At 32.6% G+C, this 20154-nt stretch overlaps 1 protein-coding gene and 1 long non-coding RNA gene across 4 annotated transcripts in view; both read right to left on the bottom strand.

Annotated features, from left to right (window-relative positions):
- The window catches only part of LOC128202536 (uncharacterized), an 81149-nt gene that overhangs the window by 9801 nt on the left and 51194 nt on the right, over positions 1–20154 (bottom strand). For 2 of the 3 annotated variants that reach the window (XR_008253842.1, XR_008253840.1), the window contains one exon: positions 3575–3637. The exons of the other annotated variant lie outside the window; for it this stretch is intronic. This is a non-coding gene — a long non-coding RNA (uncharacterized LOC128202536). The remainder of the gene's footprint in view (positions 1–3574; positions 3638–20154) is intronic. 3 annotated transcript variants of the gene reach the window in all.
- Positions 14961–18623, bottom strand: LOC128202535 (uncharacterized). The gene is made up of 2 exons (XM_052903236.1): positions 17614–18623; positions 14961–17089 (listed from the first exon to the last, which is right to left on the bottom strand). The coding sequence occupies exon 2, from the start codon at positions 17082–17084 to the stop codon at positions 15705–15707; it is 1380 nt and encodes a 459-aa protein (XP_052759196.1). The 5' UTR covers positions 17085–17089; positions 17614–18623; the 3' UTR covers positions 14961–15704.

A 20154-nucleotide genomic window follows, 5' to 3' on the forward strand; every position in this document is an offset into this window, starting at 1 on the left:
CTCTTTCCCATTCGTGTTGCAACCGTGAAGCAGTTGTGTTTGCATGGCTGTGTTTCGATTTGAAGGGTGGAATATGGCGTGAATTTACTGGGTACGGAGAAATAACACCTGAGTCCTCAGGAATGGCAACGCATGGGGGGTATCATGGGCGAAACAGTATACTCTGTTATGTCCATGGTACTGCTCATGTCTATAGGCGGCGGTTACCACTTTCCATCAGGTGGGCCGTCAGCTTGTTTACCATTCTATGTTGTATAAAAAAAAATGAAATAGAATAGCTCCGCATATTATCAGTAAACTACGTGCGTGTACTCATTTGAAACTCACTTCCCCATTCCTCGCCCAGCACACTTACCCGTTATCATCTTGTTTTACAAAATTATTATCCTACTTCGTATTAACTCCTACTACTGCTAAAAAGGGGGAAGGGATTATTAGTAGCAAGGATTAGTGGCTCTATAACAACACGTTATCTTTTAGTGGATGATAAGGGAATGGTAACCCCGCCTGTGCTAGCACTAACGGTACGCTGGCAAGGCACCAATGAGGGGTAGGTGAGAATAAAAATGCAGGTCAATTAGCCCAACGTGATGTATTCTCCTGGAATTAAGCATGATAGTTCCAGAAAGGACCATGGGGAGATCGACTTAACAGGGTATATTGGGCTAGCAATAGTGTCAAGAGTACCCATTTTTAAAAACTTTCACCCCCCCCCCCCCTGTAAAATACTCTCGAGTCTACCTCTACACGGGCCAAACTGGAAACCATCGTAGTTACTTTTTAATACATTTATAATGCATCACCAACTATGCTGACCTCATCCTCAAGTATCATCTTCCACTGCGGACCTACCGAGGAAAGCTTTAGCTAAGATGAAAATACTGGTTTTTGTGTGAAATATATGAATGTTTAAGTGGTAGTTATTTAATTATTATATTTTCTTTACATACAACACACACCACGACAGGTGGACCTCCATGCAGCTCCCTCTGTACCAATTCATCACCATAAGTCCAATAATCTAACTTTATTCCATCATATTTTCTCCCACTCTAACCCCCCAACATAAACCAATAGCACAGGCGGGGTAACCATTCCATTTACATCCATTAAAGTAAAACAAGTGAAAAATAGAAAGCAGTGGTCTCTATCATTTTATATCAAATAATTAAATACATATAATTTTCAGACGTTTTTTTATACCACTGGCATATGGCCCACCTGATGATAAACAGTATACGTGCGTTGTCGACCCTAAAAAAAAATTTTACCCTGTTTTAAAAAACGCCATGCTGTAGTCTCTTGGAAAAACCTCGACAGGGAAATAGGATATCTAATTTAAAAAAAAAAAAAAACAAATACATGTCAAATGTTATGCTTAGAAAAATCGACAAGAAAACTATGAACGGTTTCTAGCTTTACATATCTAAAAATAGAATGCCTATATCAACGCTGAATTATCAATGTGTACAGTAGATATTGGTCCGAGCCGAGTACAACGCCCTACGAACTATATATATATATATATATATAAAAGTACTAATAACCAATAATTTTCAGTCAAAACCACTTTTGGCCAACCTGCTCAGTCAAAAGTACTTTTAACTGATTTTGCTAGTCAATAGTACTTTTGACTGGTTAAGAGTGTTGACTGCAACACAGTCAATTTCAATAGAAATTAATAAAAAAAAATAACCAACTTATCTGGACATGTGTGTGTTGGCTTGCCCATGCAAATTGGGTAATTCAAAGTTTACTGGATTTGCAACAATAACGAATTTGTTCTTGATACAAGCATGATTTTAATGAATGATAAATTATTTTCTAATAATTTATAAGATTAACAAAAAAATAAAAATATAAATCTTAGTAACTATTTACTATTATAGATGATATTTTCACAATAGATATCATATATTTAAAGGGTAAAATAAAAATCATTAATGTCCTTGTTCTATCAACTGAGCAAATATTTTTCCCCAAAGGAACATTTATTTATTTATTTTTTCTTTTATGTATTTTTTGTATATGCATTCTTTTATCTCGTTTTTATGTGTATGTCTATTTATGTCTGCTGTGATCTCCGTACTGTAATACTTACAGCACACAGATCACTTACTTATTTATTTATTTTTCAGTACATGTATGTGCATATGGCAGACTTAATGCTAAAAAGCATTTTCTAAGTGTTGGAATACTCGAATGCGATACTGGTATTAATTGATATACATGCATACTAAAATTTACATAAATACAAAAATAAATATATATAAATAACAAATGTATTTACACATCTGTGTCAAAAAACAACAGTTTTCGAGTCCTGTATACTGATTTAACATCTGAACGCTACGTGTTAGTGTGGGAGTCATCAATCTTTAGGAATCTCAGTTTTAAATATTTCAATTTCACCCTTTTTTATACTACTTAGAATAATAAAACAAGCACACGGCCCATCTGATGTATAATTGTAACCGTCGCCTATAGACATGAACAGTACCATGCACATAACAAAGTATACAGTGCCGCCCATGATACCTTTCATGCGTTGCCATTCCTGAGGACTAAGCTATTATGTCTCTGTAGCTTATAATTTTATTACCGTATCCCACAGACAATTCAAACAGAAACACAGCCATGCAGACAGCCTATACATAATATATGATACGCTAAAATATATAACAGATATTGTATGTGTGTATATACGTATGTGTAATGTGGGAGCCGCCCGGCTCGCGAGAGAGCGCAGATGCGAGGCGGGCGGCGCCCTCCCTATGGCGCGTTCAAAAACAACAATGTGCTGTTGCTAAGCTCTCCTTTGTTGAATAAATAACACATCGTAGCTACATTGTGTCTCTAGATAATATTCTTATATATTGGTCATTTATTTTCACGAATTAATTCGTGTGATAATTAAGTGATATAAAATAATCAATATGATTAATTTATGTTTTAGAAAGTCATAAAAATATCTTTTCCATTTTAAAATTTAATATTTTTACAAATTTATATTATTCTGTATAGCTAAATATAATGAAATTGAAGAAGAAAGAATAATGGCAACGGTTTTAATTAAACACAAATGTTTAATAGAATGGTCTAAAAAAAGGTTTAATAACCCTTAAATTAATAAAAATAATAGCGAATCCTTTATAATACTACCTTTTACACATAAGTAACATACGCTATATTATAATCGCAATATCTGACGTGGCCCGGTCTCCCCAGAGCAAATCGATCTTACCAACCCTAGCCACCTTCATAAGTCATAACCCCCACTTTGCTAAACAAATATGAACCTTATTATGATCATATCTGAAAATAAAACAGCGTAAATCGCTTGCACTTGCCACCGGTTTTTCCCTAGAGAACCATCTTTGAATGTTCCATATTTGAATTGGTCTATCATTTCCCGTGCATCAAAGTAAATTCAACCTTACATTATATAGAATTACGATGTATATTTGACGTTCACCTCCCTTTTTAAGAGAATCGATCTCGTTTTTCCGTCATTTGAATAACAGCATAACTAACAGAGGTGATAGTCAAAAGATAATATACTCTAAAAACTCACTTTATTATGATGTTGACGTAACTTTTGTATAAACGTGTTTCAGCAGGGAGTACTGAAGTATCTCTGCAAGACAGAATACATTATTTTGAGATTGTATTCAACAGGATAAAGAGGTCTCATTGGTTCACAATCTGAGAGGGATGGATGAGAGGGTACATTTTCAATGTCTTATGTACTCTGTATTTGATATTTTATGTATTTACGAAAAGTTTAATACCGTTCCAGGTTAGGTACTATCTAAATATATAATAAATATACAAACACTGTTTTTCATAATTTGAAAACTGATTCAATGTATTTAATTTTTCAAATAAAAACTCCAAATTATAATATTTTCTTTAATTACATTTAATTTTAAATAAACAGTCACTACTTTATTTTATTCTCACGATGTTATAGGAGAATTTTAAATATACAAATCATAATATACTTAACTATGCACCAGAAGAAATACTTATAAAGAAACACTGATATCTTTCTATTATGGAAATATCTATGTCCAGCTAAGGGATTTTAATAGGTTGTCATGGTTACCCATGTCCTTCTATGTATATACATACCTATCTATATCTATAATAAGCTAACAGTGCATACCATTTACCATATGAATTGTTTACGTTCTCTATACGTTTTTTTTTTGTTATATAATGGTCATTGGTGCCTATAATTTTGTTATCAATGAATATTTAATATATTTTATTTAATTGAAGATATATGTAAATGTTTTCTGACATTTCAAAACTTCAATCTATTTATTATTCTATAATAAAGAGACATTCCTGTCTGTAAGAAATGAATGCGTTTAACACGCAATACTGTGTTTATAATACTAGTTTTTAACCGATTAAAAAAAGGAGGTTCTCAATTCGATTGTATTTTTTTATGTTTGTCAATTCATAACTTCGTCAGTTACAAATCGATTTGGAAAATTCTTTTTTTATCTGAAAATATATAGGCACTAACAGATTTGTTTTGTTTTAAAATTTTATAAAAATCAGCTCAATAGTTTAGTTTTGAAATCAAAATAACTGGTTTTGCCACAATTGAAACTAGTTTTTTTTTTTTTATATATATAACGTAATTTTAAATTATTATTGTAATTTAAGAGAATCCCTTTCAATTGTAAAAAGAGTCATAAAAATTGATGCAATCAACATTTAGATTCTCGCATATACTCCAATTATCATGTAATTGGATACGCCGTGTTAGTACGAGAGGCACAACATTGTCGAATAACAATCTAAGTTTCATTTTATTAAAATAATACCAATAATCCAATTTCTCTCTGTATTCATACCATAACATGACGCCATGTTATGGTATGAATCTCCCTTGGTTAATAATAATAACATATAAACTAGTGTCCGACCGAACTTTCGGTTTCAGCTACTTTTTGCCAAAAATTCTATTTTCGGCCTTAGTCTCAGTTTCGGCCAAAAATTAACCGAAATTTTCGGCCGCGCCGAAACTTACGTGTGTGTTTGTGTTGTGTGTGTCTAACTGAAAGTTGTTTTTTTTTTAAATTTACTTCCAAGAGTTTTAACATGTTTTTACATATATGACATATTTGTTAAATTAGTGTTTATTATTACCCTTTAAGTATCTGTGTGTTTATGAAGAGTTCCAAAGGGAATGTTATACGGAAACTACATAGTTAGAAGCGGACAACGCTGCGGGAAGCGGCTGGTTAAAAAATAAATGTTTTTTAAAATTTTCAGCAGTAAACAATGAACAGGCGAAATGATAATGGGGAGAAATTTTATGAAGCATTTCTTCAAAAGGCACGGCAGTAAATGACGCTAAGAGCTAGAGCGCATAAAAAGAAAAAGTTTCTTTTTTTTGTCTTCAATCCCCTGCAGTAAGGATATTTGGTGCCAGGCGCTGACTCGTAAGAAGGGATTTCCCCCCGCCGCCCCCTCAATACCCTCCGCCCCCTAGGGGTGGCAGGGTGATAATTAATATTCGAGCCGCTTTCACCATTCTTTGTTGCTTCCTTTGTTGATTTTACGAATGTTCCGCTACCATACCACGAGGTTCCAGCTCATGCAGGTTTTAGTCATCATATTTTTTATATATTGACTTTCATTAAAATGTGAGTTCATTTTTTTTACAACACAGGTGGCAAACGAGCATGCGGCTCACCTAATGGTAAGTGAATACCGCCGCCCATGATCACCCACAACACCAGCGGCATTGCAGGTGTGCTGGCGGCCTTTTAAAGAAGTATATGCTCTTTTCTTGAAGGTTGTGATGCGTATCGGTTCGGAAATACTGTTGCTGGAAGTTGATTCCAAAGGGTGGTTATGCGTAAAAGAAAGTGCCTTGAAAAACGCACGGTCGAAGACCGCCGCTCGTCCAAATGGTTAGGATGAAATTAATTTGAATGAAATATTTCTATAATAAAACAAAAAATCCTTTATTTCTGACATTTTTGTTACCTAAACGCTCATAAAAGCGTACCTGTAAAATTAACAATGATTATTTATGGATTCAGATGCATTGCTAACATTAGGTACAATATGTTCCTACAACAGGGTTACTCGTAATAACACATATAAGTCGTAAAACAGTGATAGCTGATGGCAATAGCAAATAAACTAAATAAATTAAGTCGACTAACATATCTGAAATTTGAAAATAGTTTTTCAAACTGTCGTAATTAATCGACGAAGTGACAGCATAATTTGTAGATATGAAAAGTAAAAAAATATTTACAGATGTCTTTGAAAAAAATCCTTTCTAATATTATAAATATAAAAGTGAATTTGTTTGTTTCTTACATTTTAATGGCTAAACAGCTTAACCAATCATTACGGTTTACACTTACTGTATAAGTAGAGCCTTCTCTATCCTACAAAGTAGGTTTTTTTTATGGCACTTAGAATATCAAACGAGCTGACGGTTAAGTATCTATGTCCTCACATAGGCTGTTTTTTTATCACTGTCTACATTGTATATACTGCTACTAAAATTTGTATTCACATAAACTCATTAAAAAAATTGCAGTCCAGATAGGCGATAATATTATAAAAAAAAATACTATTTGAAAATGCTTAAATCTAAGTTTACATAAATAAAAATTATAATAATTCTTTCTTTCCGTTAATCAATACAAGCTGACGAAGGCACAGGAAAAGCTAATAAATAATAATTTATATTTTGCGTCTAATTTTGGTACATCAATTACAAATAACCTGTATGTAATGTACTTGATGATAAACAATGTAGATATCTGAATTCATAATTAATCAATGTAAATTTTATCGTAAAGGCACCTTGCGTCAATCATGAATAATAGCATCTTTAACCTTTACAGCAACTGTTTCTGAAAACTGATGTATTTATTGTGTGTAAAGGAGTTTCCAAGCATGGACACACGTCACAGACTGTCCGTAAGAAATGTCTAATACCTACGCGTTGAAATACAAGAAGTAAACATACATCTACCTAAGCTAATATTTTCTTTAACGTTAATACCAATGGCGATAACTTTTACCAACCACATAAGCTGTGACAAACCCTTACTAATCGACTGCACAATTCGAAGTAGTGGCAAACAATTATTTGGTGAAATCTGATAGGCAGTTATCCTGTCTATAAGGTATGGAATGGACAGACAGAACTGAACAGAGGCATATCACCTTAGATTTGGCAACGTATGAAGGATATCATAGGTGACACAGTGTACTCTGTTTTGTCCATGGTACTGTTCATGTCTATAGGCAACGGTCACCAATATCTTATCAGGTGAACCGTTAGCTAGTTTGCCATTTCAAGTTCCATAAAAAAAAAATTACCAACTTTCGACGACATAATTACACATTTTTCTTTATCTTTTTACACATCTTACACTTTCGTAAATCGTCTCATACAATCCTTGTATGGAAAAAGGTCAGCACTCATCAGTAGAATGTTAATTATTTGATTAGAAAAGAAGGACACATTCTTAGAAATTTAATTCTACAGGGTGCAGTCGAATTCATTAACATCCAACTAAGGGAATGTTTTGCCAGTGAAACTAAACTAAATAAACCCTTTTTTCTTTGAAAAAATAAATGAAACTGAAGTAAAAAATCGAGAAACAATTTATAGCCTCCCATATTAACAAGGCGCATCCTGCTGTCTAGTCATTCAGATTTTAATCTGTATAATTAAATTTGCAAATGTAACCTACGACTATTATAAATGCAAAAGTTTGTGAGGATATTTGGATGGATGAATGATTATTGCTCTTTAAGCAAAAACTACTAAACGGATTTGATTGAAATTGGTTGATTTGAATGAAATTGGTACAAGGATAAGTTATATTTTAATTTAGCATATAGAATACTTCATCTACTGATTTTCATAAACAAGCCGCGGGATATAGCTAGTTACAAATGGACTAATATACTCTAACTATGTACTATATGATCTACTATGTACTTTTAACTATGTACTTTTATCGGACAACAGGGTTGTCACGCATGTCTGGATATCAGCCGTTAACTGTCCACTGCTGAATATAGGCTTCTTCCTATTGAGCTGTTTTGTCAGTAGTTGCCACGCTTGGCAGGCGGATTGGCAACCGTAGTTAAGTTTTAGCAATGTGTTACAAGATATGCTATTGCCCGACCTTTGACCATTAAGTTCCCTTAGTCGTCTCTTACGATACCCACGGCAAAGGAAGGAATGGCCCATTCTATGCTGGGACCACACAGCTACATATCAAACTATATTTACAAAGAGTATTACATGAAGCATGAAACATGTTTCATCACAACCTTCGACAGTTGCAGCGTATAAGAGAGAAGATTTCACGCGTGTTTATTAATTGCTTCGATGCTTTACGGATGGCAACCCAAGCCTATCGAATCATAAGCTATCTGTCAATATTCTGGTACAATTTATAGGACAAATGTTACGACACATGCCCAATGAATGGAATGAAAACAAGACGTGAAATGTTACGAGAAAAAACAACGAAAAAACAAGTTATTATTGCATCGCATCCTGAGTACAACGATCGCCAGTCGATAATTATCACGATCTAATAAACATTGAATTTGATTATTTGCAACTTGTAATAAAGTGCGAGTGTAACTCATCATTTCTTCAAACTAATATCGTTAGTATCACTCACAGACGAGAATGAGGATTTGAAGTTAGCTCTCTTAAGAATGTCGAAGTTGTTATCCTGTTAAATTTGTAGTTTTTCATATTAGATATGGGTACTATTAGATATCTACTTTCACGTCAAGACTTTGCAAAAAAAATAATTCTAAAATACAGAATAACCTTCTTATTACAGCTGCAGACAAACTGCAAAGCAGTTTTGCGGCACTAAGAATATGTATTGTTTATGTAACTGTTTACTTGAAATAAATAAATAATTTATAAAAACGTCAAACCTTTCATAAACCCTTTTCAGCTATTGAATTGTTTTGTCCCTTTCCTTTGTGATTCCTAATTTGAAAGAAAATGATTTTACTTTTTATGAATAAGAGCCTAAAATTGTTATTTATAAACAAGATAACACATTTTTAGTTCATGGTATAGGTATAATACAAAAAATAAATGTTAAATTTATTTCTCAAAAATATGCTTTAAAGACTAACGATGGTTACCACTTATAATCAGGTAGGCTTGCAGCTTGTTTGCCATTATAACTTGCATAAAAAAAAATAACCGTTCTAAAATAGTATTCTCCAAAAGATTTGATTTAGAAATTTCTAAATTATCTCTCTATTTTCGAACTGTGTTCGAAAAGTAGCGCTTCGTATACTTTTCGTCTTTGCCGAAGGAGTAATTACTGTACATACACAATAAAAATATAGGTAGTATAATTATTCTATAATCCTACATCATTTAACCTTTTATTAACTTAATCTTATTGCTTGAATTATAGAAATTATAATAATCTTCGGTATTACTTTAAATTCTGTGATTTCTGTATTACAATAAAAGATTACTTCAAAATTGTTGTAGTCACAATTACAATAAGTTATCATGCCAATATTGAGTAGTTTTATTATGAGCATTTCACATAAACATACCCAATTAAATATGTGAGTAGTAAATTTGAATTGCAAAACGAGACAGATGTGTTAACGTAATTGTTTGTTTTAATAGAAAAGATAATAAGAAGGTATCCAAGTTTTGTTGTAATCATCATAAAACAATCTCTAAAAAAAATAAGTAACAACTTAAAACATTCAATCATTTAAACCTTTTTTTTTATTGGACTTCAATACATTGTCTTATTGTCGGGTCAATAGTATAATATATATAGTATAATATACGTAGATAGATAGATAAATAGACTTTTTACCGTTTCCTCCAAAATTACAATAGCAAACGTATTATAGATACAAACAATTACAAGAAATATTCACAATGAGAAAACAATTGGCCACCTTTTCACTTAAAGCGATCTCTTTCATGTAACCTTTGGATGGAGATTTATTTACATTTTTATAAGGTTCTATTGTAACAAACTTAAAATATCGAAAAACTCATTTAAACTATAAATTTCTGCGTTCCAAATAAATAAGATACCTCACATCTATCTCAGCAAATGATAAGTTTTTTACGTGTTATTAAAAAATACTACATAAATAAATCTAACACCATTCTTGAAGAAAATCTACCTAAAACGTATTCCGTACAATAGGTAGAGAGGTACCTGCAGAAAGCCATTAAAAATCCGCCCCAACAGACATAGAACGAGATTAACGGAACGGCGAGGTGGGGACCTCGCGCCCACCGAGACCCGATCAATACTTCAGACGAAATGGCTTCTAATCTCGGGGCGATCTTGCGTCCTTGTCCCGCTTGAGATGCGGATCACTCGGCTCATCTTCAAAAACACCCCTATTCCTATCGCGTTTAGAGCGATTTTTCAACTGCGCTAACTGTATTTCAGTTATATACCGGCCTTTTACAGTGGGTACATATATAAGAGATGTATTTTGTAACACGTGCCTTGAAATGGATTTTGGTTATATTCATAAGTTATTTAAGTTATTTGCGTATTACTTTAGTACATTCATCATGCTTCCTTGCATGTTATATCTATATATATATACGCTAAGATTACCTTAGAAATATTCAATTATCGTATGATGTGATAGGTATTGAACAAACAGATAAGAAAATTATTTAATTGCGTCACGCTTGTCCGAACAAAGGCTATTTCTGTTTTATAATACATTACTTGTAATAGGTACTTTGAACGTTTATCTTGTGATCATAGTTTTGCTATATTACTATGAATAGAATAGAAATAATCTTTATACAAATAAACTTGTTTGAAGCATTTTTGTATGGTATTTTTTTTATGATTCTATAACTGAGTTCGAAATATTGTTATCTGAAGATAAGACATTCCAAGAAACTCGACTATTATTTTCAAATAATTTCCAATATTTCAGTTTATTGATATGTAACGACTGTGGCATTTTAAGCATATATATATATATATATATATATATATATATATATATATATATATATATATATATATATATATATATATAATTGTACTAGTTCGCCGTGTGCGCCCCGATATAGAATGGGCCACTCCTTCCTTTCCCGTGGGTGTCGTAAAAGGCGACTTCGTAAGAGGGGAGGGCGAAGGATAGGCAGCAGCGTCCCTCTTAAAATATCTCTAAAAGCCTACCTGAGGTTGACAACCCACCTGCCAAGCGTAGCAAGTACTGGCAACACTCTCCTTATGGGGAAGGCTTATGTTCAGCTGTGGACATTTAACGGCTGAAATACTAATGGTACTTAATGAAAGTTAATCGGAAGTTGAAGTTAGTCGGGAAAGGGTAGGTAGATTCTATAGTACATTGCGGAGCTGAGGCTATTCATTTTTTTTTTTATTAATGACAAGTGTCTGACATTTTTGATGTATTTTTTTATATAACATTTCGAATTTTAGTGACTTATTTAACATTTATTCTTTTTAATTTTTAATATTTGCATGCCTAATTATGGCGAAATATGAGGACTTATTGTAACATCTATACACTTACCATGTTTCTTGTAAATAAATAAATAAATAAATAAAAATAAGATTACGCAAAATAATGACGAAAAAACAAAATATAAAAATAAGATATAACAAAAATATAAATATTTAAAGCGAATGAGACAAATCAATTCCAATACTAATGATGTATTACAAAGGTGCATGCATTGTTTCGTGCACTATTAAAAATGCAAGTCCATCACTGATTGGCATCTTCATAAATACATCGATCAATCTTCACATATGCGCACGTCTAGTGAAAGAATGTTTTTATTAAATGGATGATAATGGAATGGTAATCCCACCACCACTCGGTATATACTAGCGGGTGATATGAAAATAGGTCAATTTGCCCATACTAATAAATTTAACAAGAATTGACCACGATGATTTTCAAGACGATCCCCGTGGTGGTTGACCTGATAGGGTATATTACTAGCAATGAGGTAGTTAGGTCCCCTTACTAATAATTCCTTTCCCCCAGTGACGAATGTTATAATGATACATAAAGCATTATTTCCACGAAACAGCTCACATCGTATCAGATCGGAATGGATTTTATAATCTTTAAACGATACTAAATCGTGTACATAGTATTTAAAGTCTATATTAGCAAGTTGCACACAGCAGCTTAACCGTTTATTGTTTACATATGTTACGATATCCAACATATTGTGGTCCCGGCATAGAATGGGCCATCCTATCTTGTCATGTGGTGTCGTAATAGCAACTAATGGAATTTAATGGTCAAGAAATGGGCAGCAGCATCCCTTTTAAAGCATCAGCGAAAATCTAATTGCGGTTGTCAACCCGCCTGCCAAGCGTGGCAACTATTGGCAAACTTCCTTTTATGAGGAAGACTTAAGTCTAGCAGGAACAGATAGTGGATGATATAGTAACAATAATAATGCAACATATTTCATATTTATTTTTTTTGTTAGGACGAATCGCTCTGTCGTATACCTAATATGACAGAGCGATTCGTCCTCGCTATTGGATACGGGTGACGTGCCAGCTCGAAATATAGGAGATGAACTCAAGAATGGACGTACACATAGAATATGGTTAATGTGTGTAAGTATTGAAAGTATTTCATATTTTATTGTTACAACTGTCAAAGGCTCAATTCAGTAGATGTCCAGTGATCACATGTAGCAAGTCTGTTCTGTTTGTAGAGGTTTGTAACGTGAACGCTCGGGCGCACACGCTGGAAAACAGGCGAACAATTATGCAACTACTCATACACCTATTGTTATTTGAGCATTCTTCGTTATAAATTATCTTTCTTTACAATGAATTCGTTAATACGCAAATTAGTGATTTATCTCTTTATGTATCTTGATAAGGAATTTCCATTGAAATTGTATATATGCAAGTTATTTATACTGATATCTACATTTGCTTAACGTTTTTACTTTATACAGGTTTCTAAATAGGTACATTTTATAATTTATCTGCCTTTTGTTATCTAGAGTATTATTATCCAATATAAAATCCACAGAAGATAAGATCTTAATAAGAAAATAATCTGAAACATTCAAACAAAAAAAGAGGACGTTCTCAATTCGGTTATATTTTTTTTTAGTTTTGTACCGGTAACGGAAGTATCGTTATTTTCTTTTTATTTTTACAGAAATCAATATTACAAAATGACACGTTGTACTACTATTGGGAAACCACTTAGATTTATATTAGGTAATGCTAAATCATAGACTCAGTATAAAGTAACTTCATAATCTAAATGCTAAATACATTGAAACTATATGTTAATATTCAATAAGATTAAGCAAGAAGTAACTATTCATAAACCGATTTGGACTTTTTTTATCTGAAAATATATAGGTATTTTTAGAGTAATCCAATAGAAATTTCATTAAAATTTGGTTTTAAATTTGGTTTATACCGTGTGATATAAGTTTTTTTTTTTTTTGTTTTATGGAAAAGTATTTATCTTGATCTTGATCATAACAAACCACAAAAACGAGAAATTACTGAATCAAGTTTCTTCTAAAACAAATCTACTTCAATAAAGTTTACACCTTTCACATAGGCCTATATATGCATGATATGAAAAGTTTATGTTACTAATAAGAAAAAAATGTAAATGTGATGTAATCTAAATATAATAACAGTAAGACTTAATCCACTAGTGTATTGTTTTGAAATGCTTCGTTGTATCATATGTTGGTGATCTTATAAATAAATAAATACATAAATGTCATAAGCTATACAACAAATAATACAATAATAATCGTGTTATAAAGTGTACATTAGCATAAACCGAATAAATTCACCGATCAGTCGCTGCGTCCATTTCACTTGTCCCCGTTGACAGGTCACCCGACCCGCCATTTGAATACAATGGTGGTCGCGCATGCGCACGTCGCGAGATCGAGAGCTTCTCGGTGACGTGACGATTTCTTTGTCTAATCGAACGTTTTATTTGCGTCTGCATCAATTGTTGTTTATTGGTGGTATTTAAAAAAAAAAGAAAAAGAATTTTATTTTTCTTAAACATTCCCAGATATTATGAAGAGATATTTTATTAACTTTTAATGAAATATCAAATAATACAAAATTTTCCTTAACTCTATCACATTTTCAGGATCCTAATAGCTCAACTAATTTGTATGAAATTTAATATAACATAATATTTGGGATGAGAAGGACAATATGTCTTTTTGTCTGGGCATGACCAAAAAGTTCATGGGAGAAAATATAGCGGGCACCTTAGATTACATTGAGTATCAAAAACATGTCTAAATTTTATCAGCTAATTTAACGTATGGTTTATTTTTTTTTTAAATTAAAACAAAACCAATTTTTTTAGTGTTACAAGTAATAATATTAAATTAAATATTTCCCAAATCAAGCCAATTTTTTTTTAAATTTCAATTTAAAACATTTTTTTCTAATATAATATAAATAGATGTACGTGTAGCTAATAAATACATATATACCAATTTATTAATAAAAATGGCGCCTATTTTTAAACATTGAAAAACGATAACATATTTTCTTTCTATACTTAGATATAAATCAAAGTATTCACGAAAGATCAATCATAATTGCAAATCATTATGCACTGTTTATCTTGATTTTTCAAATAAATTCCTAAGAAGTTTTTGCCGTTTTTATTGTTCAATTTAACCTTATAATATAAATGTCTCCCACATCCGTAATATTAACTTTGCATACTGCTAACCCGATTTACGCACACAGATAAATAAGTTGACCTATTTTTGGTGAAACCTTTGTATGGAGGCTATCTATCTATATAATCGAAGGCGGGCACATAATAGTTATTTTCTAGCAAAAGTACATGTATTATGTAAGCACCGAATGTACGGATTATTACAATATATGTAGAGATGGGCAATCCACCTGGGTGGGTTTAAAGTCTGGTGGGTAAAAACCGGGTGTTTTGGGTTTATTGGGTTTAAACCCCATAAACACCCAAATTTTTGGGTGTTTATGATTTTGTACTTCATCATCGTCATCTCAGCCGCAAGACGTCCACTATACTGGACATAGACAATATTATTATGCAGCCTACAGAATAAAAAACTTTTAATTTGATTTTGAGTTTATTAAGAAAGAGATGAAAGTAAAATGTAAAACTACAGTCAATCACTGTCAGATTCAGAGTTATTACAAGCGATGAATTGTATAGGTTCGATAGGCTCTATTTCGTCTAAACTGTTATGTTCATTTACTTGCTCAATGAAAGCTTCTAAGGTATTTTCTTCATTAAACTGAATGTCCTCGCATTCAGCTTTATGTTTAAGATTCCAGTTATAACAAATGAATGAAATTTTTTCAGTTCTTTCAGTTGTAAGTCGATTTCTTTTGTTATTATGTATGTAGCCTTGGATACTAAAGGAACGCTCAGTGGCTGCCGAAGTACAGGGAGCTGATAGAATACGAATCGCTACTTTGCTTAACTCAGTGGAACCACAAATACCTTTCCACCATATTAGGGCCTCAATGCTATCTAATGAGCTCCATACAAATCCTCTGGCCCAAAAGTTTTCTTTAGCTTTATAACACGCCAAATCTGCCATTACATTTGACAAACTTAAGTGTTGGCTTAAATTGTAGATAAACTCCATACCCTTAAGTTCTTCCTCTTGAGTAAGTTCGACTTAGAGTCCTGGGGTCTAGAATATATGCTGCAAAATGTATTGGCCTCATTGCCATATTGCATCTTGAAGATACTGATGTTAGAATCTGCTGTTTGCTTTCTTCGCTCAATGTCGAAATCTCATTTAATGCAAAACGTATCTTAGCTTGTACATCTCTAAATGTAATGTATGTGCGATGCAAACGATTCTGGTCGCTCTCTAAGTAAAATATGCTTTCAGTGACTGGTTCCAAAATACTTATACATTCCCCTGTCTTCGTCCAGAAATCATCACTTAGAATTAAATCTTTAATATCTCTTGAAATTACCACATCTTCTCTAACTGTTAATATTTGCAAAGCTATCTTATTTGCTTTCAAACTTTTTAACGAAGTAACATGACTTCCCCATCTTGTAGCACAAGGCAATTTTAGTGTTTGTGTAGAATCTTCACCCTGCCTTGATTTTATCAACAAGGAACTTAATCGTTGACTCCTTTTAACAGTTTTTATTATATTTATGGCTTGCATAATAAACACAGTTACTTCTTGTATCTTTACAATATCTTGGCACAACAAGTTAAGGATATGTGCACAGCAACCGAGAGGAACAACATGTGGATATTTGAGTTTTGTTAATTCGAATGCCTTTTGTATATTTCTAGCGTTATCGCCAATAAGTACAAGAAACTTATTTGCTCCATACACTTTCATTACTTTTTCAACTTCTTGGCTAAGGTATTCACTAGTGTGAGGATTACTTTCTGTATTCAAACTTTTAACGTATGCAGGTTGAGGTTTTGATATAAGAAAGTTTATTATTCCTTCATTTCTTAAATTAGACCAGCCATCGCACTGAAGGTGTAAGTAACTACAAGCATTTAGTTCCTCATTTAACTCAAAACGCATTTCTCTATATATTTTATCTAAGTATTTTGTCGCTAAAGCTTTACGTGAAGGTATTTTAAATTTTGGTTGCAATTTTTCGAAAAATTGTATCCATAAAGGATGTTGCACCATCGATAATGGCGTCCCTGTTACAAATATAGCTCTCGCTAATTCTGTTTTTATATGATCATCGGTGTCTTGAAACTCAGCATTTATTGTAGTGTTAGCAGACGACGAGGGGCTTATAAAAGAATCATTTGTCTCTATCTCTGACAGTCCAGACATTTTGGTTTTGGACGAGCTATCTTTTATAAGTTTCATAGAGTCTTTTAATGTTTCTGGAGATTTTGGACAAGTGATAAGATGTTGAAGCATTTTGGCAGCATTACTGAATTTGTAGACCTTATTACAAAGCTTGCAAGAAACAGACTTGTTTGGTAAAGTACGGTAGTGCTCCCATATGCGTAAATCTTTAGGTCTCCCCATTGAACCTAAAAAAATGAACGATGATTAGTTGGTCTGACGAAAATTCAACAATAGAGTGCCTATTTTTTTACAATGATTATTTCTTGTTATTTACAATAAATTTATTAAAAAAATAATAAAATAAATACAAAAAACCTTTGTAAAATTACATCTCCTCGGAGGATTAAACGCAGACGCTAGTTTATTATCGTATTGTTCTGTATTTTTCTCAGCAACTTCTTTAATTCGATTAGGTACTTACGCATATTATGTTAAAAATAAATATCTAGTACACATCTTAGGCTATCCACCATTATTATCCAATGACGACTCTCAGCTAACTATGCACTATCATCCAAAATAAACGTGTATGGAAAATTTTATCCCAGTCGGTTGAGGATTGAGGATAATTGCATCAACATACGAACATACCTACATACTTTTATTTACATAACGCAAGCTAAATAAAAGCTTGTAATTATACATCTAATTTTAAGTTAAAATTGTTAAGTGATCATGATATAATTGTATCATTCAAAAATCCACTTACCTTTAATTATTTCTTGTTAAGTATAAATATTATTTCAAATCTGCTCCCTTAATATGCACTTTTTTACTGCTTTTCCTACCTAACACGTTACCAGGAAGTCACGTTACCAGAGTCAGAGTAATAGTGAACACGTTTGACAGTGATTGTCGTCGCCTCATATTCAGCGTCGACGAATAGGGGAATCCCCAGTCATAATGTATTGCATGCGTGGCGGTCTTACTTCAAATCCATAAACAAAGAGATAATTACAGAACTCGATACTAGATGGCGCTGTTTTTGTTTGAAGAAAGTTTGCGGGCTAAAATACATAGAATTTCATCAATGACTTCCACAAAGAACAACATTTCTGTTTTTTCTAAGTCCGTATCTCTTCCGTATATTTCATAAGATATAAGCTTGGGCTACATTGTTATGCAACGTGATTTTGTCGCTGTCTTGCTAGCAGGGTTGACAGATATACGATTTAAATCGTACTCATACTATTATTTGTCTATTTTTTAATGTACGATCGTAAAGATTATGATCGTAATTCGCACAAAAACATACGACTTTTTGGTTACCTGGCAACATTTTTATTATGAAACGAACATGCTCACATCATCAGTCACATGCAACAATTTATTGGGGATTTCCCCTTCACATCTGGCAGTCCTGCTTGCTAGAATATAGGTAAGTCAGCCACAGTTACTGACGATCGATATTTAAAGGGTATTGTTTTTGTGCTAAATATTTCATAAAAACGTTATTTAATACTTTGTGGATTATTAATTTAGTTGATAATCACTGGAAGTAAAATGGATGCTAATTTGAGAGATCAAGATCTTCGTATAAAACAGTTAATAAAAGAAAATCTACGTAAGTACTCTTTTTATACCTAGGTAGGTAAGGTATAATAAACACAAAAGGTACTTAGATCGCGTGTGTTCGAAGCATTTATTCTAATAAATTTAATTTAAAATTGTAGAAAGAAAAAAATGTCTGCCAAGCCGTAGCCGAAGCCGATCTCCAAATATATTTGGCGATAGTGAGACCCAGTGTCCAGATGATTTACCCAGCGTCGTCGCAACAAAGAAAAAAACGAGGATAAAGTAAAAGAAAATTTACTGAAAGAAGAAACAAACTGTTCTAAATGCTTAATTTATGGAGAAGAGGATAAAAGAAATGAGTATTTCGGACTGTTAGTGGCTCAAGAATTTAAATATATACGGCCATGTGTGCGAACGAGGTGTTATGAAGAAATTTTAAAGTATCTACGGGAAGCAAAAGGCCAACATGTTGATCAACTGCAACATGAAAACACTGAAAATTAATTACTTTCATTTTATTATATATAGATTTTTAAAATTTCCTGAAATATTATTAGTTAACGTTTTATTTAATATTGTAGAATTGATCAATACAATTTATAAAAATAATTTATTGGTATTACTTACATATTTTCAAAAAAAATACGTAAAAACCTATTTTTTTGGGTGATTATGGGAGTTTATGGGTGTTTATTGGGTTTTTACCAAAGCACCGGGTTTAAACCCGGTGCTTTGCCCATCTGTAAATATATGTATATACCTGTTATTTATCAATTACACGTGTCTCTTTTATCATACAGCTAACTGTTTTCAATTAATCAAATCTTATATTGATAATTTGTTAATTTTAGAAAAACAATATAATCGTTGGTAAGCATAATACAGAAGATTACCGGTTGGAACTTGTATTTGGTTATTGTTGGATTATACTTACAACTAGCGGCCCGTCCCGGCGTCGCACGGGTAGACATTTTTAACATTTCCCTTCACTGCTCTACTCCTATTGATCGTAGCGTGATAAAAAGTATACTATAACCTGTCCAGGAGTATTAAGAATAATTGTACCAAGTTTCGTTAAAATCCGTCTAATAGTTTTTGTTTCTATAACGAACATACAGACAGACAGACAAGAATTTTACTGAATGCATTTTTGGCATCAGTATCGATCACTAATCACTCCCTGATAGTTATTTTGGAAATATATTTCATGTACAGAATTGACCTCTCTGCAGATTTATTATAAGTATGAATCAATGATCACTAATATAAATGGATACCCAGTAGTGCCAATGAGAATTAGTAATCTTTTATATCGTAATGGCGTAATGAGAATACATTGGGATCATTCTCTAAACATAATTCTAAAATTACAATTACAGTAAAACAATTATAATTCACCTCCTTATTCATAAAAACGTCTGTCCAGTATCAATGTTGTACTCTTGTTGTAATAGTAACACTTATTTACTAGTACTTATTTACTGGGGGGAAAGGGATTGTTAGTAATGGAGACTAATAATCCCATTGCTAGCAATATACCCAACCAGGTCGACCTCCTCGTGGTTCCCCCTGGAAACTATCATGGTTAATTCTTGATGAATTCATCATGATGGGCTAACTGGCCTGTTTTCATTCTCATCTATCACCCTTCACTGGTGCTCCGCCAGCGTATCCCGTTAGCGCAGGCGGGGTTACTATACCATTTTCATCCATCAAAAAAAAAAAAAGGAAAAAA

The sequence above is a fragment of the Galleria mellonella genome, unplaced genomic scaffold, assembly GCF_026898425.1.
Source record: "Galleria mellonella isolate WM207_F2 unplaced genomic scaffold, CSIRO_AGI_GalMel_v1 utg133, whole genome shotgun sequence".
In the NCBI taxonomy this organism is placed as follows: domain Eukaryota; kingdom Metazoa; phylum Arthropoda; class Insecta; order Lepidoptera; family Pyralidae; genus Galleria; species Galleria mellonella.